The sequence below is a fragment of the Chenopodium album genome, chromosome 14 (genome assembly GCF_948465745.1).
Source record: "Chenopodium album chromosome 14, dcCheAlbu1.1, whole genome shotgun sequence".
In the NCBI taxonomy this organism is placed as follows: Eukaryota; Viridiplantae; Streptophyta; class Magnoliopsida; order Caryophyllales; family Amaranthaceae; genus Chenopodium; species Chenopodium album.
The window spans coordinates 35,485,456-35,508,609 of NC_137847.1; the positions used below are offsets into that span (position 1 = coordinate 35,485,456).

At 34.3% G+C, this 23,154-nt stretch overlaps 2 protein-coding genes across 2 annotated transcripts; one reads left to right on the plus strand and one right to left on the minus strand.

The window, feature by feature from the left end:
• Positions 1 to 3,856: 3,856 nt before the first annotated feature.
• LOC145577994 (uncharacterized) lies at positions 3,857 to 5,832 on the minus strand. Its single transcript, XM_081635405.1, has 4 exons — positions 5,311 to 5,832; positions 5,046 to 5,189; positions 4,076 to 4,948; positions 3,857 to 3,982 (listed from the first exon to the last, which is right to left on the minus strand). Exons 1-4 carry the CDS (start codon positions 5,830 to 5,832, stop codon positions 3,857 to 3,859), a joined length of 1,665 nt encoding a protein of 554 aa, XP_081491531.1.
• Positions 5,833 to 8,534: 2,702 nt separating this feature from the next.
• On the plus strand, positions 8,535 to 20,017 carry LOC145577995 (uncharacterized). Its single transcript, XM_081635406.1, has 5 exons — positions 8,535 to 8,700; positions 8,896 to 9,059; positions 9,509 to 10,595; positions 19,321 to 19,520; positions 19,610 to 20,017. The coding sequence occupies exons 2-5, from the start codon at positions 8,926 to 8,928 to the stop codon at positions 19,701 to 19,703; spliced, it is 1,515 nt and encodes a 504-aa protein (XP_081491532.1). The 5' UTR covers positions 8,535 to 8,700; positions 8,896 to 8,925; the 3' UTR covers positions 19,704 to 20,017.
• Positions 20,018 to 23,154: the final 3,137 nt, after the last annotated feature.

A 23,154-nucleotide genomic window follows, 5' to 3' on the forward strand; every position in this document is an offset into this window, starting at 1 on the left:
CGGCTCTTAATAATGCATCAATAAAGGGAGTAGAGGAATTTTTCCAATGGATTCATGTTGACATCAAAGTGGGAGAAATATTGAAGATATATTAGGATATAATAAATGTTAATAGTTTGTACACGTTATAATAATAGGTTATGGTACATGTTAAGTTTATTGATCGTGAAAAGTGAAATGTTTTGCTTATTAGCAAGGGAGATAGAGACCAACAAGAAAGAGAACGATAGAGTGTTGGGAAATAAAGGAAGAAGGGAGAATATGCATTAGAGTAAGGACATGACAATACTTGGTTGAAATTTTCTAAATTGCTCAAAATAAAAAAAAATAAAAAGAAAAAAAAAGAAAGAAAAAAGTGAAGAAAAACAGAACTAAATGGAAGGAGAAATAGAATAAGCAAGAAGGGGGGGGGATAAATTACAACAAGTAGTTTTTAACAAGATTTTTTCAATAATCAATAGTATTTGGTTTTGTGACAATAGTTATAACAAAACTCAACTAATTAACAACACTTTTAGAATGAAAATTTCAATATTACTGTAGATCGTGTATAGTAATAGATAACTTTAGAGAGAAATAGAGGTGGTGGAAGGAAAGCAAGGGGAGTAGGAGAGAGAGAAGGGAGGAGAGAGGGAGAAAAAGAGGGGGGATGGGTGAGAGATTAGATGCATCGAGAGAGATAAAGAGAGGGGGATGGGTGAGAGAGAAAGAGAGAGATCGGGGTGTTGGGAAAAAGAAAGGCCATCTTAAAAAGCAGGCTAAGAGAGGATAGAGCATCTGAGGAGAGGAGAGAGAGAGAGGGCAGGCTAAGAGAGAAGAGAGCATGCTAGCAAGAGAGGAAAAGGGTCGGGAAAGATAATAAAAGTGAGAGGAAAAAGGGTCGGGAGAAGAGAGAGAGAACGAGGGGTAGGAAGAGAAAGAAAGAGAGAAAGACAAGGGTCGGAATAGAAAGAGAGAGAAAGAGATAGTGTGATAAAGAGAGAGAGAGAGAGAAGCCAGGAAAGATAGAAGGGCCGGGGGTGGGAGAAAGAGGGGGGGGAGAGGCAGCAAGAGCAACCTATAGTTAATTACTATTATATGTCCATATGTCTAACTGAGCAACTTTGTTTAAGTCAAAATCAACTAGACTTTCTAAATATATTTTCAAGATTATATATGTTTATATTTTTTTTGGGTTAAAATAAGAGTAGTTTTCGAGTTAGTAACACCCACAATTCATTCTATAGTTAATAAGGTCCACATTTCTTTTTTGAGATAACAAAAGCAATTTTTATATATAAAAAATATGCATGCTTACATGATTTAATACATCGCATGTAATAACAAAATAGGCTATATTATATCTCCTACTTAGTACACTTTTTCAAAAATATATATTCTCTTTTAATTTTTACACTAAATTTTATTATTTGGCCACTTGTACTTATAACTCAATAGCCTATAGTCCATTGACCTAACATATTCATAATCTTTATACAGGTTTTCTTATAAGGAAATGACCAATAATACAATAAATACAATCCATGTTCAACCAACATGGACTACAAGTCTACAACTAATATTAATATAGGGGATCCTAAATAATATCATTTAGATACATTTAACTTTAAATCTATATACACTAAGCATACTTGACCATCGCATTTAAGACGGTATAAGTGATTTAAGTCAGAGTCCAAATAAAATAAGTTGGATCATATCAGTCAAATATAAGAAGTGTAAAGCCATTCACTTCAACCGTCTTATTTAAAAATCGTAAATAAAATAATTTATGAATAAATAACATGTAAATAAACTTAAATACATATACATATAATATTTTACATTAGTTTTATGCATTTCATATCAATTATAAACTTAAAGTATTATAGTGATCTATAGAAAAACAACATAATACACGTATTCACTCGGAAATTTCTATAGGTCACTTAAGACAGAGCCCAAATAAAGAAGTTGAATCGATTAAATATAAGAAGTGTAAAGTCGTTCACTCCAACCGTCTTACCTAAAAATTGTAAAATAGTTTATTAGTAAATAACAAGTAAATAAACTTAAATACATATACATATAATATTTCACACTAATTTTATGCATTTCATATCGATTATAAACTTTAAATGCTATAGTTTTCAATAGAAAAACAACATTATACACATAATCACTCGAAAATTTTCTATTTTAAAGAGTCTCACAAACAACAATACAATTCTTTCATATCTTTTACGTTTAATAATCCACTTTACATAACCTTAACCTTTAATATTGCTTTTTCTTATTACTACTCCTTATTATCACAATCATTTTAAAACAAAGCTATTCGAAAATTATTTAGGTAATAAGAAATTGTATTGTGTTTTAAAATAATGGCGTTCTAGATAACCTCACTTTTAATAATTGTTTACTGGTAAAATTGGTATAAACCACCTTTTTTGTCCAACTTTTTTGAAAAAACCACCTTTATGTTTTTTTTTTTACTAAACCACGTTTTAAGTACCTAAGTTTTTAATGGCACCACCCGTATTCAAAATTTGACAAAAATGTTAACTGCGACGTCAAAGGGGCCCATGACTTTTTCTTTTCCCTCCTAAATCATGTATTTTTCCCTCCCAAAACATTCGACCCTTCCCCTGTATATAAATGCTTGAATCTGTTGAGTAAAGCTCTAAAAAAAATCTGAACTTATTATTAAATCTGAAGCCCTGAGGTAATTGAACATCCCCATTTCAGTTTTTTATGTTTTATTTTTTTTTTTACCTTTAAATCTGAAGTTATTAATTCCTTTTTTGTTTGTTTGGTAGATGTCGAGTTCTTACCAATCAGCTATGGAGGTCCCAAAATTCTGCAAATGTGGAATTCCAGTTGGCCAAAAACAATCATGGACCACAAGAAACCCTGGAAGGCGATTTGTCTGCTGTAAATTTTACAATCCTGAAACTGGATTGAATGGATGCAACACATTTGTGTGGGTAGATGATCCTATGACTGAGTGGCAGCGACAAGTCATCAATCAGTTGTTGCTGGAGAAGAAGTTGTTGGAAAAACACGTTAATCATTTGAAGTTGCAAGTGTGAAACACAGAAGACCAAAAGTCCAATATTTTGAAGGATGTCCAAAAATTGAAAAGTCAAAAGGAAAAATTGGAGGCAGCATTATTGAAGAAGAAGGCTAAGGTTAAAGTGAATTATGGGATTTCAGTTGCAATTGGGTTTGTCTTAGCTTTAATTTTCATTCTGATTTTGTACTTCTCTAAATTGACTTAATTTGGGATTATATTAGGGTCTTTAACTACTGTAGGGTTGGGACGATGATGGAATGTTTTAGTGCTTGATTTTAGGTATTTTGGAGCAGAGAATGTGTGGTTTTAGTTGTTCTTATTTATTTGATTTTGGTTAACCGAAGTTATAGGAGATTGTGTACTTTATGTAGCATTAGGGGCTGTTGTATTGTAACTCTTATTTGAAGCATGTTAGTGAGAAAACAACCCTACATGTACTACTGTTATGAATTTGATTTATGAAATTAACATTGGTAGTTACTGTTATCAAGCTGAAATTGGCATTGGCATTTAACTAAACAAGGGTAATCATGAATCTTTCATGAGAAGCAAAATACCATAGCATAACACAAGGCAACAATCTGTAAATCAATCATTACAAGTGACATAAAGCTCAAGGGCAATGCCCATTGCAATCACAAACACATGTATGAAAAACATATATTAAGTTGTTCCAAATGTACCTAACCACATAGATCAAATAAGACAGTGGTACTTATGACCACAATGTACATAACCAAATTACATTAAGTCAGTGAGCTTCTTCTTCTTTGCTTTGGACTTCACTGGCAGCTTAGGTCTCTAAACTTGTGCGTTTGATTTTTTGGGCTTTCTTGATGAAGATTGGCTTTGTTGAGTGGATTGAGATGCTTTGGGAGCATTTGATTGGACATTGCTAGTTAAAGCTACTTGTGAGCCAAGGGCAGCCTGTATAATAAAATTAAGAACAATACACAATATAAGGCACTATCATATATTGCAAAACATTATGGCATTTAACTAACTGTATGCACACTATACCTGCACAATGTTATTTCTGAGCTTCTTCTTAGTTCTTTGTTGAATAGTCCACATATCCATTGAGGGTGGTCTGCCAACTTTCTTTAATGGCTTGTCCATAGGTGGGTTTTTGCATTTTACTTTATTATGGCCCAACCCACCACAGTTTGAGCAACTGTTTTGTCTTTTCGGTCTTTTAATGAACCTCTGCTCTCCATCATCACCTGCCTCCTTCTTTATTTTCTTGTTAGATGGCCTCCCAGGCATCTTCCTCATAAGTGGAGGCAGTGGTTTGATGTTGTCAGTTTCCTCCCAATGGCACATTCCGGGCATTGGATTAACATGTGGGGTATAAGCTTTGATGTATGTTTCCTTGGAGTAATAAGGATGGACATAATTGCTGGAGTTCTCCCTCCTTTTCACAATGCACGCAAATTCATGTGCACAAGGGATTCCTGTTAACCCCCATTTGTTGCATGAAAATGTTCTGTCCTTGAGATTCACCACCAAGGTGTCTTCCTTATATCCAACCTCCCACAAATCCGTGCTTGTTGGAATTATTGTGCATTCTTGAGCCTCCTTTGCAACCCATTCAAGAACTCTGTCAACATAAGGCATAAATCTGTTGTTGATGCCTTCCCCAAACTGTAGCTTCTCATAACTCCTCTTCATCACATATCTTCTGATCCATTCCATGCAAGTGATGATGGGCTTGTCTCTTGCTTCTTTGAGCACCCCATTAAATGTTTCACATAGGTTGTTGAGAAGCATGTTTGACTTTGAGGTTGGCTTGAAAGCATTTCTTGCCCAATGCTCAGGAGGTATGGCATCTAGGTACTTGAATGCATCTTCTGACAAGAATTTGATGCCTTGTAGTTGATTATCAAATGTTTTCTATCAACACAGTCATGTAATCAATCATAACCTATTATTCTTAGTTAAATAACTTCTCTAACTTCATAATCAAAGCATCAAAGACCATGGAGCGTACCTTAGAGCTTGTTCTTACAGCATACCAAAAACTCTCCTTGAATGCTTGACCAGGATAATGCAACTTAAAATTTGCCCATATGTGTCTTACACATAATCTAACCTCTTCTTTAGGCACACATGTGGCTATGGCATCTAGGAGACCCTATACAGACAAATCATTGAACATGGAATACTATTATGATTTCAATAGTGTACGGTTCCAAAGAAGAAAGTGGAGAAAGTTATTGAAATCTTACTTTTTATCTGTCACTCATGATAGTTACTTCCTCTCCAAGTGGGAAGCCAATGTCAGCAACCAACAGATCAAAGAACCAATTCCATCTCTCCTTGTTCTCCACTTCAACAACTGCCCAAGCAATGGGAAAGATTTGGTTGTTCACATCTTTACCAACAGCAACTAGTATCATCCTTGGGTAGGCCCCTTTCAGGTGACATCCCTCCACTCCTATAATTGGCCTACACCCAACCTGAAATCCTTCTTTGCAGGCAGCAAGACAAACATACATCCTCTGGAAAACAGGGGAACCAGACTCGACACCCTCACAAGTTATGCTCATTGTGCTTCCAGGGTTGTGTTTAAGAATTGCAGCACCATAATCAAAGACCTTAGCATATTGTTCACTTGAATCCCCATAAATTTGTAACTTGGCCCTTACCCTAGCCATCCATGCCTTAAAATATTTTATCTCAACCCCTATATCCTTCCTCACAAGTTCAATAAATCCCTGTAAACTAAAATTAGGATCTGCCCTCCAAAACTCAACATATCTTTCTGCCAAAAACATGGATGCGGCCCTTGAATTGATTTGTTGCCATCCACAATTATGCTTTAACCTACTAGTTTTGATTTAAAAGGTGCTAGTGTTCTTCATCTTCCTAGCAAGCACTTTGTATGGACACTTATACTCTTCCTCACACTGACAAAGAGTTATTCTACCATGTTTTGAATCCCAGGGACATTTACTCTTGTGTCTATAGTAGGCTGTTACTTTAGTGAATGTGTTGTGCAAAGTGTAAAAATTGTAGGGGTTCTCAATTAGCATGTGTTGTCAAAACTTTTCTCAATACATAAACATCATTGAATTTTAAACCTCTCTTTAAATCTATAGGCTTAGTGAAGTCAACAAGAGGATTAAAAGTGGGATAGGAATCTACCTCTTCATCAGAACCATCCACGCTTCTTAGCTCATCAGAATCAAAGTCAAATTCTTTTACCCCATCTAAACCAGTCAGATCTTCCTTATTTTGAGCTTCCTTCAACTTTGCTCCTTTCTTGCTTTTCACTGTCTTCTGTCCCTTCTTCTTGTTCTTTTGTATGTCTTCCCTTTGAACTTCTTTGCCTTGTGGTGGTGCTCCAAGTTTCACAGTTGCATTGACTTGTGTTATAATTTCCTTGGCAATCTCCTTGTCTTCTAAATCTGATGTCAGATCTTCTTCTTCGGGATCAAATTCTACATCAAGATCACTGCAATGGGAATCATAAAAATAATCCCCTTCCTTACTCCAGTCCTCCTCTTCTGCAGGTTGCTTTTTCTTTCCTTTTTTCCCCTTACTTGCAACTGTTTTGATTCTTAAAGTGGTCTTGTGGTTAGTGGTTCTGAGGTGGATGGTTTAGATGGAAGGGAAGGTTTTGTTCTGGGCGTTGATTTGGAAGTGGATGGTTGAGATACAACAACTGATGGTTGTTTAAAGGCAGTGAAGAGTTGTTTTTTTTCCAGGTAGCTTTGGTTAAGTTGGGGGCTTGTACATAAAGGCTGGTGTTTTTTGCTGCTCTTGATAAGCAGTCGGATTTGCCACACACATGGAAGTTGTTGGATGAAATGGGTTTTTTTTGAGTAAATGGCTTAGAAGATGTTGGTTGCTCACTGTGTGTGCCTTGCAAATCAGTCCAACCATCTCCCATCAACATAACTTCATTACCTGGTTGAAACATTGGGCTATTTGTAGTGAGCTTTTTCGAAGGTCCAGCACTATTCTCACAATCAAGGCTCTTTTCTAACTTCATCTTGGGCTTCCCAACTGTATGTGACATAGGCAGGGGATTTTCAAACAACACATAAATGGTCACAATCCCATTGCTGTCCCTACCATCCACAATCCTACATATATCCTCCAAAGACTTCACTTTCATCCTCCCAACTGTCAAATTTTTCTCCTTTATCCTATACCAAATACTAAATTGTTGTGTAGATTGCCCATACACTATATTCATTACACGCATTACTTCTTCCCTCAATGATTCCACGGTCAAATCACTAACCCACAATGTCAAAGCCATAAACATCTGTCCACCTACATACTCAACCTTCCCTTTTACAAAATCAAACTCCCCCCCCCCCCCCCATCCAGATTTGAGCATCAATTGCCCCACTAGGCAACCTAAAATCATATGACCAAAAGATTTTTCATTTAAACCACATTTTTTTGCCAAAAAATTAAACATTAAGTCAACAGTTAAGCACTCTAAACACAGTCAAAACAACCACTGAAAACAATAAAGTTTGTTTCTTTGCCCAATAATCAACCCAACACAAACTGATTAAAGTATCAGATATGCAATTAGGGTTTATGATTCTTTACTTCAACCCAAAAACAAAGAGCTAATAAACAATTGCAATCTACCAAGCATATAATACAATAATGAATTAACACAAAATGCCACAAAAATTAGAATAAAAAAACATTTTAAAAAAAAGAAAGAAATTTACCCCGTTCTACAGTTTAATAACCCATAAATCTTTTGCAATTTCTTGCCTTTACCCTTGTTACTGTCCATTTTCTCCAATTATTTACTTTTGCCAACAAAAAAGCATCTAATAATTCAAGGAAAAGAAGCTAAAAATGGCATCAATGGCAGAAATTTGTCAGCATTAAATTGGATGAGTGACAAAGAAGAGTGAAGGACAGAGGAGAGAGATGAATTAGTTGAGTTGATAAAAGGAGTATTTAAGTCTTTCTAACTATACGTAGGATTTAAGAGGAAAACATGAGATTGGTGGGCCTCTCTAACGGCGCCGTTAGTATTTTTGTTAAATTTGAAATACAGGTGGTGCCATTAAAAACTTAGGTATTTAAAAGGTGGTTTAGTAAATAAAAAAACATAAAAGGTGATTTTTTCAAATAAGTTGGACAAAAAAGGTGGTTTATACCAATTTTTCCTTATTTACTTATAGATATATCTCCATAGAAACTTTTTCACTACTTATTATTACTTACAAATTCATGTATCCTTCATATTACAAAACCCGAACACAACCACGAATATAACAAAAACCGAACACAACCATGAATTGTACTTATCTAGCCGTCGGGGCAACAACTAGTAACCTATAAAAAAGTATTCCGTAATATATGTATTGATATAAATTAGAAAGTGCCAAAGTCTCCCGCCCTAATGCGCCTTTAGCCAAGCCAATTAAAGCAATATAGATGTCCGAAACTCAGAACCTAATTTTTAACAAACCCAAAGACTTATAAAAAAAAAAAATTAAAAAAAAAAAAAAAAGGGTTTTACAAATGTTGAACTTTTCCATACTTTTGTAGGGTTTTTGCGTTTTCACACTCTCCCACTGTCATCACTCTCCACTGTCACTCAGTTTCTACATCGTTCTTCCATTCCTCGAACCTTTCAGTTAGACTTTTTTACATTTTCGGTAAGATTTCTCATAGCCCAATTTCAATCTTCATTTTTTATTTATTTATTTATTTATTTTTTTTGGGGGGGGGGGGGGGTTTAATTTAGTCTTCATTTTTTTGTCATTATATCTAATTTTTGTTGTTTGTAACATTGAATTTTGTAATGGGTATTTTTTTTTCTTTTCTTTTTTTTTTTTTCGGGAATTTTGCAGATATATGAGAAGATTTGAAAAAATTGTAGCATGTATAGTTTGAAGGGAAATTGGGTTGGGCAAACATTTGCTTTAGCTACCTCAAATGATTCAGGGGGTAAAAGGTCTCGAATTCGGCGTTCCAAAGAGGAAAGAAAGATTATGATTGAGTCTTTCATTAAAAGGTATCCTTCTGGTTTAATTTGAATTATTTAACTGTAATGCATAATTGTTATGGTATACTTCCTCTGTTTCATAGTAGTTGCAATTTTATTTACGGTCTCCAGTGCACAATTTTGACAATAGTATCTTGCAATAATTTAGTTTAGATGCAATGTATGCTTTGTTTGATACTTTGTTTCGTTTCTGAATATTTGCAACGGTTTGACTGACCCATTAGCCAATGTATAATTTTGACCATATATATAATTTTGAGTTAGTTATTTTAAAAATTGATATTTAGAAAAAATACATTGAGACGAATCTAACGACATTTTACCCAATTGCAAGTATAAAAGGATTGGGGGTATATGTTGGTTGAAGCAGGTTACATTTCGTAAATTTATATATTAATGTCTATGTGCTGAGGAATTAGATTTTAACTATTCCAATATTATTGCTGACTGGTTTGCAGATACCAGAGTTCTAATAATGGGAATTTTCCATCTCTGAATTTAACTCATAAAGAGGTTGGGGGTTCGTTTTATACTGTTCGGGAGATTGTTAGGGAGATAATTCAAGAGAATAGGGTTCTGGGTCCTGGACAATTTAATTATGAAGAGCAAAAAGATGATACCATTGCAGTTGATTATCCATTGGGAACAATTTCTTCTGAACCTCAAGGTGTTTTGTTTCAGACAACAAGGGGACTGAATGGTTTTTCGAGTCAAGAAGAAAAGGAAACTATGGTGCTCAATTTAGACAACAATGGGCAATCTACCAGTCATTTTGATTTGGATGTTGTCCTGTACTCTACTGAACACCAGACTGAAAAAATAGGGGAAGAGGCTGTTAAGGTGGCATGTATATCAAGTGATAAGATTGTTAACCCTGTTATTTCGGATCATCAAGAACAGGAAAATTTGGAGGAGGTGTCTTTGAATAGCAATGGGCAGTGTTTCAATGTGAGTGAAATGGATAGTGATCGTTTTGTAAACCATGTGCAGGTTAATGACACGTCTGAGGAGTTTGATAAGCTGTTAGCAGAAGGATCACCAGAATGTGAGAATTTTAAAGCAGGTGAAGATACAGCTACTCTAGAAACTAATTCAACACTTCCAACTGAGGTCGTGCAGGTAGAGACTTTCCCATTGAGGCCCACAACTGAGGAAACTAATGACTTAAGAAGCATATCATCTGAATCAGGGAAATTCGATTGTAATTTGAATGATTTGGTAGCTGAAAAGGTTAAATTAAGCAATAGCACTCTGGTCTTGGGTAAAGATATCTCCTCGGACAATTCTTCTGATCTGATGACAATTAAGAGAGAAGACAACTTTGAAGTTTCAGCATCAGGTGGAAGCCATGATATGATAATTCAGCATGCAGAGGTCAATCATATGTTGGTTCAACATAGGGAGGATAATCTCAAAATTGACTCGATAGATATGCCCGTTTCGGTCCCAAGCAAAGATGATACTGTAATCCACCATGATCGTGTGAACCAAGTATCACCACATGATGACTCAAGATTGAAGACCGCTGAACCAAATAACCTTCAGGTCAGATTTTATTTATTTATTAAAGGTCTATTTGTCTTTGACATTCACTTTGAATGGTTGAGCAGAACACTTAGGTTTCTAGGGCTGATCCTAAAGTGCACCAAACATGAAATTCAGTTGATTCATGATTTTGCAGTTTACAAGCATCATGCCAAGAGCTTACACTCTTATCTCTCTTATCTTCTTATCCAATTAGGTCTTGTTTGGCCTGGTGGAACCAAAGTGACATTTTTTTTGAGGAACCAAAGTGACATAGTGCAACCATAGGGATAGATGTTATCTCTGCACTCTAACAGAACTTTACTATACCTATTTCATGCATATTCCGCGTAAATAAATTTATTTCTTAAAACTGAGAATGGTTTCAGAATTTCTGTAAGATTATTGGAACTTGAAATTGAATTTTGGTAAAAAAAAAAAAAAATTGTAATTCAATTCCATAAAATGAAATAACCTTCTCTGAATATCCAACTTTGTCGTTGAAAGTCACCATTTTCTTGAAATCTAAGCAGAAAGAGGGGGGGGGGGGGGGGGGGGGCAGAAATATGTGATTGATAAAAGCTACGTCTTAGCCAATTTGTTGAATTTCACATTCCTTAGGATTAGAAGTATTTGTAAGATGTAGTTATGCTTCTTTCACAATCAAAAGAGTAGCCTAGTATCTTGTGAGCTTTGAATAGGGATGGAACCCGAGACAATAAATTTCCTACTTAAAAACTCAATTTTTATGGAAAAAGAATAAGCTACTGGCTTTTGACAGAAATACCTTGAACTCTTGAAGTATCAACCTAACTGCTAGGCAGCTTGTATGTAATCTATGCAAGGAAAGCTATATGTTGATGCCCATGGTAATGTTTCTCCATCGCGTATGTTGTTATGTTTTAGATTTAATTTATAAATCTCCATTACTACTCTGGACCAACTTTAAAGTGGTTGAATGATTACAGTAACTTATAAAAACCACGCCATACATTGGTATGAGACGTATGTTGCAATATTGCATGACCCTTGTTCATAAAACATTGCCATGTGACATTTGTTGCAAAATTACATAAAATCTCATCACTAGGAGTGAGCATAACAGGATACCCTATTGAAATTCGTGGAATCGAAATCGAAACCTGTTGTATCAGTTTCCTCAAAATGGGAACCAAAACTTCATTAGGTTCTTGGAAATTGGGAACTAGAACTAGAAGCTTCAGGTCAGTTCCGATCCAGGGTACCCTGTCTCCATGCGTGGAGTTTTAGGAGAAATTAGAGAAAATAATAAAATATGGAGGTAGTGGGGTTAGTGGAGGAATAAAAAAATTGTAAAAAGCAAAAGTAGTTTAGAGAATTGGTATAAAGAGAATATGAAATTAACAATGGATCCACTAGTTGAGAGAAATGAATTAAATATTGTAAAAGTTTTCCAAATAAGAAAATGGAGCAATTATTTAAAAACGGCCGGAAATGGAAAGTGAAGCAAGTATTTAAAAACGGATGGAGTACTTAATAACTTTTTGCAAAATTTTTTGTAAAAAAACTTGATGGTCACTAATTTATAATATTTACAACTCGCAAATATAACAAACTAATTAACTAATTAGAGTCATAGAATAAAAATGCTGTTTCGGTTGCGATCACGGGAACGGTCGTGATGCGGTAACAGAATCAATGCGTTGATCGCGGACCGCATAGCGGTCATCGTGGTATAAATTTTGTTTTAGAGCTATCAAAGAAAAATTATTTTTAGATAATTTTTTTAAATTTTTAAATAGATTTTTTCTTATCAAATAGATTTAAATTGAATTTATCATAAAATAATGATAATAATATAAGAGATGGAAAAGTAATATAGGTTTTTTTTTATAAACAATGTAATGTAGTACTTGGTATGAAGTAATTATAGACTATAGTATTATAGTTAAAAGGAGAGGTTTGTGAGTCAAAAAGTCAAAAATATAAAATAAAAAATACACAACTGTTACCCAATCACAAATTTACCTCGTTCTTTTTTTTTTTTTTTTTTTTAACGAACCTCGTTCTTATTAGCGCTCAACCTTTCGTTTTCTTTTTCTTTCTCTCTCTGTTTCTCTATCATGCATTCATGCAATTGCTACAGCTTGCTACACGCCAGCAACAATGGAGTTTGCCACAAAACTCCAACTCACGGATTTAAGCTTTTTTTTTTGTCTTCTGGTTGAGTATTGGCTGTATCGGTCGAAAATGCAGGGTTTTAAAACTCCGTTACAAAACGGTAAATCTCGTAACAGCAGGCTTCAAATCCATTACATCTCAGCCGCATCACGATGTCACGGCCGAGTTTTTATTCTATGATAGTAGTTGTTTAGCAAATTTAATACATATATTTATAATTGTCATTTTGATATTTATTATTTTAAAATTAGGTTAAAATTGTGATACTTTCTTTAGTAGTAGGGCAAAAAAAAAAAATGGGAATCATACAGGTTCTCCATTTTACTACTCGGAACCGAAACCCGGATGTACCCTAATTTTTTGTTCACCCCTACTCATCACCATTTCCACCATTGTCTCATTGCCCATGTGACAAGCCGCATTAAATTCCTTTAATAGCAAAATTGCCCGAATATGATCATTTCAGATGGAACAACACTAACAACACTGATAATTCCGTGAGAACTTTAGTGAACTATAATCAAGGAAGTATTCTAAACAATCAATCAAAGCCTTAATCCCATAAGTGGAGTCAGCTACATGAACCAAAAGTGATTATTTCGCATAGTTATCTACAAAAATTTTCCTCCATCCTAACTCCTTTCCACTAAGTCATTTTCGGCCTCCTTCTCCCTCGTTTAACTTCTCCATGGTCCCTTGATTCTCCTTCTCCATCCTACACATGTGAACCAACGTTGGCGATTTTCTCTTAGTTTGTCTGTAATGCCTACGACACCCATTTTCTTGCAAATAACATCATTTTTAATATGCTCCTTCTTAGAAGCCCAACATTTGGTACCATAGAGCAACACTAGTCTTATGGAAGTCTTATAGGATTTTCTATTCAACTGTAAAGGAATGCTTCGGTTACATAACACTCCTGTGGGCACTGCATTTAAGCCACCACGTCTTAATCCTGCGGGCCACGTTTTGATCAATGTCACCATTTTCTGGATGATCGACCCAAGCTATTTAAAATATTCGCTCATGGTCAAATCCTTTCCGTCCAAGCTCACTACTTTATCGCTTGTACCTAAGCAGCACACCAAATATTCCAACTTACTCTGACTTAGCTTAAACCCTCTAAATTCCAACCTTTGCCTCCATTGCTCCAATTTGTCATTAACCCCATCTTATCCACCAAAACGGTATCATTCGCAAACAACATACACCATGGAACTTCATCTTGAATTAGCTTGGTTACTTTATCTAGAACCGTTGCAAAAAGAAAAGGGTTTAATACAAACCCTTGATGCACTCCACATGTCCTTACATTTGTCTTCGTAGAATACCTTTTTTCAACATTGCCTACCAAAGTACCTCCCTTAGCACCTCCCAATCACTCTCTCATGTCAATTTTTTTTAATTGATTCCAACTCCCATCCCAATTGAAAGTATTAGCTAAATGGGCCAAGGCTAAAAGGATAATCTAGGTTTCTTTAGTCACTTGTTCAATATCATAGCTATCATGGAGGTCAAACGCATAATACATCAAATTAACCATAATAATAAGGAAATTTCAGAAAATAACACCCCAAAAAAAACCCCAAAATTTGATAACTTTTAATGTAACACCACAAAAGTACTAAAAAAAATTGATTTCACCACCGGCTATTAACACCATCCAAAAAACCGTTAGTGGGCCAAACATTGTACACGTGTCAGTTATCTACCGAATTAAAAAAGAAAAATTAAAAAAAAAAAAAAGAAAAAACCCTAAAATCTTAACCCAACCGTCACCTTCACCACTGGCGCTGATTCCCCTTGGCCCACCATCGCCACCCCAACCCCCGCTGCCGACTCCCCATAGCCGACCGATGAAACCAAGCTAGCCTAGCTGACCACCTGAACAACGCAACGCACCACACCACGCCTCAGCCCCAATTCAGTTTGGTTTGGGTGCGGGTTTGTGTTCAGGTGAAGGTGAGGGAGAGAAGAGTAAGGCGGTATTTAGGTTTGGGTGTGGGTTAGGGTTAGGGTTTCAGCGACGAATCTGGGTAAGGGAGGGGAGTTCGACGATGTTGCTGAGGTAGGTGGTGGTGGCGTGATGTTGCAGTGGTAGGAGTTCGGCGAAAGGCGATGGAGTTCCGATGGGTTGGTTGGCTTTGTGCTGTGGGGTGGTTTTTGGGGGCTGGGAAGGCAAGAATGGATGGTGGGGCTGGTTTTCGTCGGTTTTGGGTGGGGCAGGGGGTGCCGACGGCCTAGGTTACTAGGTTAGGGTGTCGGCGGCTGGCAGGTGGATCCGGTGGTGGGGCGGGCATGGTAAGGGGATAAATTTTTTTTTGTTTTTTTTTTATTTTAATTTTTAAACCAATAAATTATTGACATGTGTCAATTATGGGCCCCACTTAACGATTTTTTGGGATGGAAAAGTTAAATGGTGGTGAAATCAAATTTTAAAGTTTTTTCGTGGTGTTGTAGTAAATGTTATAATCCAATTTTGGGTTTTTTTTGTTTTTTTTTGTGATGTTATTTTCTAAAATTTCCTAATAATAATAATAATAAATAAATAAATAAATAAAAAAAGAAGCCTTTTTATCCAAGCTGAAAGAAAAAGATCTTTCACAACTTACAACATTTGTTAAACATGCAAGTTCACTTAACAACGTACATACGCATACTTTCATGCATTTAGCATAACATTTGCATAGTTTCCAATCATTTTCTTTTGGAATAATAATTCATAATTCATAATTCATAAAGTTCACCAATAATCGAATAGTAATCGAATTAAAGCTTTATAAAAATTCTTAATCCTTAACCAAAATTGGACCCCTAATAACTAATTTGACCTTACATTCTAGAAACACATTTAGTTTATATGCACATAATTTACATAGAGTTTTGAAATTGCCTTGAAATACTTTTGCAATTTAACTTTTTAATTTCAAAAGTTTTAAAAAGTCTCAAGTTGAATACTTGATTTATAGCGTGTAACTGTGGATTAGCTAGACTAGTGAGATCCAAATAGGAGAGGTTAGAGTCGACATTCTCCAGAGCCCAAGTCCAACCTAGGCTCACTGTGAGTCCAACACATCCACACTATTCATCTTTCTCTAAAATACAATTTTAAAAATATATTTTATACTTAAAGAAGACGTAATGCATATTCTATATGCTTGAAATTGATGGGTAAATTCATGAAACTATGTGTGTGTATGTTATAAAAAATCATTTTCTTCGACTAGCTTTGTGGTGCTAATCTTTTATAGGGAGATATATGGTTAATAATTATGATGTTGAACAAATGACTAGCCTTAACCCATGTGCCTAATAATTTTACATATGAACCCAAAATCTAAATATATAAGGACGTGGGATGGTAGTTGGAACGATGAAAAACACTGCATGAGGGAATGTAACTATGTAATTGGTAGGTCCTGTTCTCTTTAGAGCAGGGCTTCCAACACAATGCAGAGTAAGACAGAGTAGAGCAGATTTCAGAAAGCAAAGTGAGCCGAAAGAACAGGGCCTAACTCAACCAACTTTAATGTGACCTGCATTATCTAAAGAATAGGTGAGGTCAAGGAAGGGAGTAGAAGCAATTCAAGTCCCAATAGCTTACCTAAGAATCTAAATCAACTAAGCTGAAATGCCACCCAATCATCCACCCTATGTGTCCCATTCTTTCATTGAAGATTCTGGACTCCCTCTTGGCTTAAATCTAGGCATATTTAGGGAGTCTAGAATCTTTAGGGTACTATGTGTCCCATTCTTTCATGTGAATTGGCTTTTAGTTGAGAAATTGTGAGGTATGATGAGGGTATTTATAGTTTTTGAAAGGAAGTTTAGAGAGTCTAGGATAGAATAGGATGATTAGGAAATGTTAAAAGATAATGGTAAAAGAGTTAGGATAGTTATGAGATTTTTAAAAAAGCATGGAACCATGACTTGTTTTTTGACTAGATTCGGATTCGAAAAGGTCTAAATATTAAAAGGAAGTTAGGAAAATAAATCTTTTAGAATTGAGTAGAAGATAGGAAATCTAGAAAAATCTAAAGATAATTAAATAGGTTGATCATGAAAATCTTTTGATTAAAAGAGTAGTAAACTAGGATTTCATAATACGATAATAAAACCAAAATATTTATTTAATTAAGGCAAAATAACTAGTTACTATTTTTTTTTATTAAAATCCAAAAATTAAATCAAATTTATCTAAAACTTAATCTTACTTCCTCCGTTTCTTATTAGTTGACGCGTTTCATTTTGGCGCACATATTAAGAAAGAAAACAAGAGATGTGCAAAATACCCTCTCATTGACTTCTTGACATTCCTTCATGGTCCCCACCTCCTAAATTCTTGATCTGATTATTTTTGCAAGATAATAATACCAGAAAAAAAGACCTCACTCTCTCTCTTAAATTAAGAACATCCATTAAACTTCACAAATTGAACAGACAAAAATTAAATCAAACAAGAAAATAAAAATACTACGTTTGTATTAATACATTTAATCTATGAACTCTAAAATCATCAACATATCAAATATTTCTATTATTAATGTAAAGACCCATTTACATAGGAGAGAGAAAAAAAGATTAAAGGAAAGCTCAAGGCTTAACAATGGCGGAATCTTAGTATCTCAAAAAATTTCAAGTAATTATATGAAATTGAAACTTTTTGTCACTGATATTTTTGTTCCATTAATCTTCATAATGAGCAACTTCAATTGATAATTGAAAGTGAAAAATTTAAGGTGAAGATCGAATATTTAAGATGCATATTTATAGGTAAGTGAAAATTTGTTTCCAGTCATTTGTAGTTTGAGGGCAATGATGTTAGGTTAGATGACTAGCTCTAGTAGTTCATCAATTGATAGTGGTGTTTGATAATTTTGGAAAAGAGAAAATTAACTAGTGACAAAATCAAGAGGAGAAAGAGTGAGCATAGAGGAGAGATTGAGGTCCTGCTAATTTTATTCCAGCGGAGAGAGAGGGGCTATGGAGGAGAGAGGAAAGAGAGTGGGGTCTTTTTTGGGAGGAGAAAAAGTGTGGGTGAAATAGTCAATTAACAATACAAAACTTACCTAAAATAGAAACGTGTCAACTAAAAAAAAAACTTCCCAAAAAGGAATACGTCTCAACTAAAAAAAACGGAGGTAGTATTTATTTGGAAAACCGAAAATTAGTTATTTGATAAATTAATTTTCGAAATTATTTTTATGTACATACAAATTGGCACTGATTTTTGAATATTTCTGCTGGCGCCTAAAAGAAGATTTTACTAGAATACCCCTATGCAGTAATAATTATTTAAGTAAGATAATCACTAAAGCTTAGAAAACAATTACCAAAATACGGGTATTACATCTGCAAATCTTCCAAATACTTATTTTGTACCTTCTCACCATCTTTGTGTATCAATAGCACGGTATTTGTGAAATTTTCTGGTGTTTTAGATGTGTGTCAGCTGTATGTACCTTATAATCCTTGTTTAGGCTTCAATATTCTTTGTAGGATCTTAAACTTTGTGCTGAGTTGTAAGTCTCTTGTAGCAACTGACAATTTTAGATTTGTCCTTGGGCAACGTTGAATTTGAATGTCGGCCTTAGCTCCTTTATCCTGTATTCCTGTATCTGTAGGCAACAGACCCATCCCTGTCTTAATTAAATAATCTGAGATGAGGATAAACTTAAATTATAATTATCAATCTCTCCCTTAGCAGGGTTGAAAAAAGGGAGGAGTAGATGTACTGTACCAAGCCTTGCCGTTAGAAAGTTAGATAGCATTTTGCTATCTTTCTTTCTTCTGAACAAATGTTTGCTACTTTACAACAAATAAGAAATATAGGCAATTCATGAAGTCATTTTAAAATAATCCTTTTCAAATCAAAGCTTTAGTGTTGTATAGTCTTAATTCTTAAAAAGACTCTGAACTATTGTATTAGAAATAGACAGTATTACTCTCTTCGTTTTTTTTTTTTTTAAATGCATCACTTGATAATTTACACTATTCATATGTTACATTTGACTTAATTTTTTCACTACTATATATTTATAAACATAGTCATGTAATATATTGTTGGATTTGTTACAATGTCTACTATAATAATATAATTTTGTTATAATTTTTACTAATATCTAATTAAAGATATTAATGGTCAAAGTTGTGTCTCGACAAGTGTGAAAACTCAAGTGATGCATTAAAAAAAAAAAAAACAGAGGAAGTAGAATTAAGAAGGAACAAAGGGAAGGAAGATGCAAGTGCAGTGGTTGAGCTAAAAGTTTGTAGATCCTACATGGATTTGGAAGATATTTTTACTGGACAAAGTAGAGACATTTCATACCTGTGTATACTGAGAAATGCATTATGAAACTAGAATTTTGAGCAGAGGCATTGGAACTTTTTCACATACAGGTACTTAGATTTTTCTGCATGTCTCCCTCCACAGATGACACATTTAAGCTTTATGCGATCGTGAATATTTTGCCTAGTCTGAGATTCAGAATCTACTTTTTGTTCTGATGCTGAATTATGGTTTCGTTTTCTTCTTCCATATGAAGATTGTCTCTGTTGGAGTCCTTTTTATCAATATTGTGCAAAGCATTGGTATTATTTGGTGAGTAATCCTTCTTTTGATGCATTGCAGCCAAAAACTGCTTCAAAGGGAACAAGTCGCTTGGAAAATATAAATGAAACAAGTGGCAAAAATTTCAAGGAGCCAACAGTTGTAACTGGAAATGATTCAAAGAGAGATGGAAAACCTACTGTTGGAAGTTCTCCTCCATTAGATAGAATTGACCTGTAAGTATTCTTAGCGAAGCTACACTTGCATAAGTATAGTTGATTTTATGAATCTTGCTGACTATGATGTTTGCTCTCTTTTTTTTCAGTGAATCATGGAAAGCCTCAAAGAAAGAAGACAATCCTCTACTGACTATCTTTAAAGCTTTTGTAGATGCCTTTGTTCGATTCTGGTCTGAATGATTTGTTGGTCAGGCGATATTCTGCTGTTTCCCAAATATGTAGTTGCAAGTTTTGTAGTCACGGTGTATTATTCTGATTAGATTTGCATTCGAGAATATAGCAATGTTAAATATTTTAAGGTGGGGGTGGTGGTGATTTTGTTGTAGTAGTTTACCGTTGAGCATATACTTGAACAATCTAAAGTGTTTGCTCCGATTTCTTCTGGTTTTCAGCTACGTCTGTGTGTGTAGTGTCTTCAGCTGATATTCTATCATGTCTTACTTCTTATATGTAAATATGGTGATATTTGAATGAAGCTATGTTTTTAAGTTTGTCATTGACACGATCTCAAAATATTGTATGAAGGCGGATTGACATTAATTTATTGTAAGGTCAAATCATTTTTTTTTCTTTTAAATTGTTGCCTGTGACTCCTTGATTAGGGATCTTTTCCTTTTGTCTTTATTTTTTCATTAAAAATGAAAGAAAAAAAGGCTTAGCTTCAAAAAATTGCATGGTTTAGGGAAGGGCTGGACCATTCTTTAGGCATGAAAAAAATTGACCCTTTGCATTCTATTTTAGATACAACTAGATAATTCTCAAGCTATGTTCGATTTTAAAATTATTGATAACCAAAAGAGAAATGTAAGACAAGTTATACAATCGTGAATTATAATAATAGTGTTTGAAAAAATTATAATAAATAAATAAATATAATGAATTTAAAAAATAAAAAATAAAAAAAAATTAGGAGGAAAAACTTCCTAACAAAAAAGCTCCAATCTAATCTAATATATATAAATAAAGTATGCATTTTTCAAGAGCATTCGGCACGCCACATAAAAAAAGATATTATTTTGATCAATGAAAAATTCGATTAATAATTTATTTTAGAATTAAAAAATTCACTCGCCACCTAAGCAAAAGTGACGAATGAGATTTAAGAATTTTGCCACATAGGTAAAAACAACGAATAGTGAATAATTAAAATTTAAATTATTTAAACAACTAATAATTATCTTTTTTACATATATGATGCAAATATTTGATTGCAAATATCTTTAATCTCTCCCTATAAAACATTATAAAAATTAGATATTAATAATGTACTCATCGAGACGAATAAAACTTAATCTCATATGACTATCGTTGTCCTTATATATAGAGAGAAATTTAGAAGATTCTCCCTAACTTAATTTTAATAGTTAAAATATTCTAAATGGGACTAACATTTTGAAACAAAACGAGTATAATAAAAAAAATGTCATTTATTTTTGAATTAAAATTTAAATTGTCACCTAAGCAAAATTAATGAATAAGGTTTGGGATTTTATAATCAAGCGCCACGTAAAATAAATAAAACAAAGAAAGATAACTTTAGTGTTAAAATTAAAAAAAAATATCTTATAATATTAGGAATTTTATCCAAATATTTAATGAAGGATCTTCATAAATATACAAAATCTTGAATTAAATAAAATGATTTACTAGAATCGTGCATCGCACAGGCTTACATCTAGTTTAATATAAAGTAATCTAGACTTGGCAATCCTGACCCGACTTGCGACCTGAAAGTTGACCTGAAGTCGAACTAACCTGACTCGAAATGAAGTTGACCCGAATATGACCCAATAATCCGAACTGACCCGACCTGAAATTGACTCGAAACATGAACTTGACTTACCCGTAGTGATCCGAAACCCAAAGTTACCCGACCCTATTTTAACTCGAATTAATTGACCCAAATTGACCCGACCCGCTTTTAACTCGAATTGATTGACCCAAATCGACCTGACTCGATTCTTGTATTGAAATGGTGAATTACTTAGTTTAGGGCTTTTTTCTTTTGTTCCTCGGTCATAGGTACTCATCATGATTTTATTTTTAACGATTTAACTTTATTTTTTCAACTTTTTTTTAAAAGCGAATTTATTTTGGTGACCCGACACAAACTTGACCTGACCCGAATTAACCCGACTGGAAAATTGGTCCTAAAAATTGACCAGACCCGAACTGACCCAACCCAAAGGGACTCGACCCGAACTTGACCCGAAGTGTTGACCCAAAACTCGAATTGGCCCGACCCAACTCGAACCCAACCCTATATTTGCTGACTTGAAAATGACCTGACCTGATTTGATCCGATCCGAATGACCCGTTTACCAGGTCTAAAGTAATCGATTGCTACTAAAAATAATTAATTAACTAATTAATTAATTAATTAATTAATATACGTAGTATAAAAGATAGTACTGTTGAGTTAGTGGGCCATAAAATGAAAAATTAGGATTTGAATGTTAGGGCTGGGCTGGACTTCGGGATGGAATAATGGTAGTCCAATTACAGCCTTAATATACTTAAGGTCTAGCTAGTAGCTACTACTCACTAGTTGACTACAGACTACTATTGCCTTCTTTTTCTTTTAATTCTGGTCACTTCATACTTCATATTAACTTTTATGTCCCCTCAAAAAAAAAAAAAAAAAAAAAAAAATATATATATATATATATATATATATATATATATATATATATATATATATATATATATATATATATATATATATATATATATATAATTTTTTTTTTCGGAAAGCTAAACGTCGCCCTCAAATATCTAACTAACGCCCGCAAAATAAACTAAAATTACAAATTTACCCTTTTTTAATAAAAAAAATTACCCCCTCTTCATACTACCCACCACTACCACCTCTTCATACTAACTACCACTACCACCACCACCTCCTCCTCCTCTTTTAACCACCAACTCTTTACCTCCGGTTTCACAATCTACACAGCCGCGGTAATGACGAGTAATTAAGGACAAAGGGAAGTCGATCGCCAGCGGATAAAATATTTTTTTTTTATTTTCTGAATTCGCGGCAAACGCCTAGATTTTTCGCACGTCCTAGCCTCAAACGCCTAGTTCATGCGAACAACCGTGTGGTTGTGTGAAAAATCTGGGCGTTTGAGGTGAAACGCCTAGTTTTTTAGAATACCCTAGGCTGAAACGCCTAGTTTTTTAGAATATCCTAGGCTGAAACGCCTAGTTTTTTCGAAAAGCCTAGGATGTTTCGAAAAAACTAGGCGTTTCAGCCTAGGGTATTCGAAAATTCTAGGCGTTTCTTGGGTTTTGAATTTTTTTAAAAAAATTATCACGACGTACCGATTCCATACGGTTTGACGAGCCTTTGGCGAGCGTCTAAGGTTGTGTTTCTGGTATTTCGTCGTTGTCCATAAGATCTAACGAATTTGATTTTGCATAATTTAAAAAATTTGTTTCATTTTGAAACTCACGGTGGTTGGGGTGGTTGTTCGATGAGCGTTAGTGGCCGTTGACCACTAGAGAGAACGGTAAAATGTTTTGCGTATAGTAAAAGTGTGAAATTGAGGTAAAATTAATTATTTTTATAATCGTTATTATAAGGATAAATACGTAATTTTATTTTATTTTGCGGGCATTAGTTAGATAT

What these genes read in the sequence shown, in the direction of transcription:
- LOC145577994 (XM_081635405.1), bottom strand. Translation starts at nt 5,832, where the DNA reads ATGTTTTTGGCAGAAAGATATGTTGAGTTTTGGAGGGCAGATCCTAAT. An exon ending in GCTTCCCACTTGGAGAGGAA is followed by an intron (nt 5,190 to 5,310) that starts GTAACTATCATG and finishes TTGTCTGTATAG; the next exon opens with GGTCTCCTAGATGCCATAGC. An exon ending in CTGTAAGAACAAGCTCTAAG is followed by an intron (nt 4,949 to 5,045) that starts GTACGCTCCATG and finishes CTGTGTTGATAG; the next exon opens with AAAACATTTGATAATCAACT.
- LOC145577995 (XM_081635406.1), top strand. Translation starts at nt 8,926, where the DNA reads ATGTATAGTTTGAAGGGAAATTGGGTTGGGCAAACATTTGCTTTAGCT. An exon ending in ATTGAGTCTTTCATTAAAAG is followed by an intron (nt 9,060 to 9,508) that starts GTATCCTTCTGG and finishes ACTGGTTTGCAG; the next exon opens with ATACCAGAGTTCTAATAATG. An exon ending in CCATTAGATAGAATTGACCT is followed by an intron (nt 19,521 to 19,609) that starts GTAAGTATTCTT and finishes CTTTTTTTTCAG; the next exon opens with TGAATCATGGAAAGCCTCAA.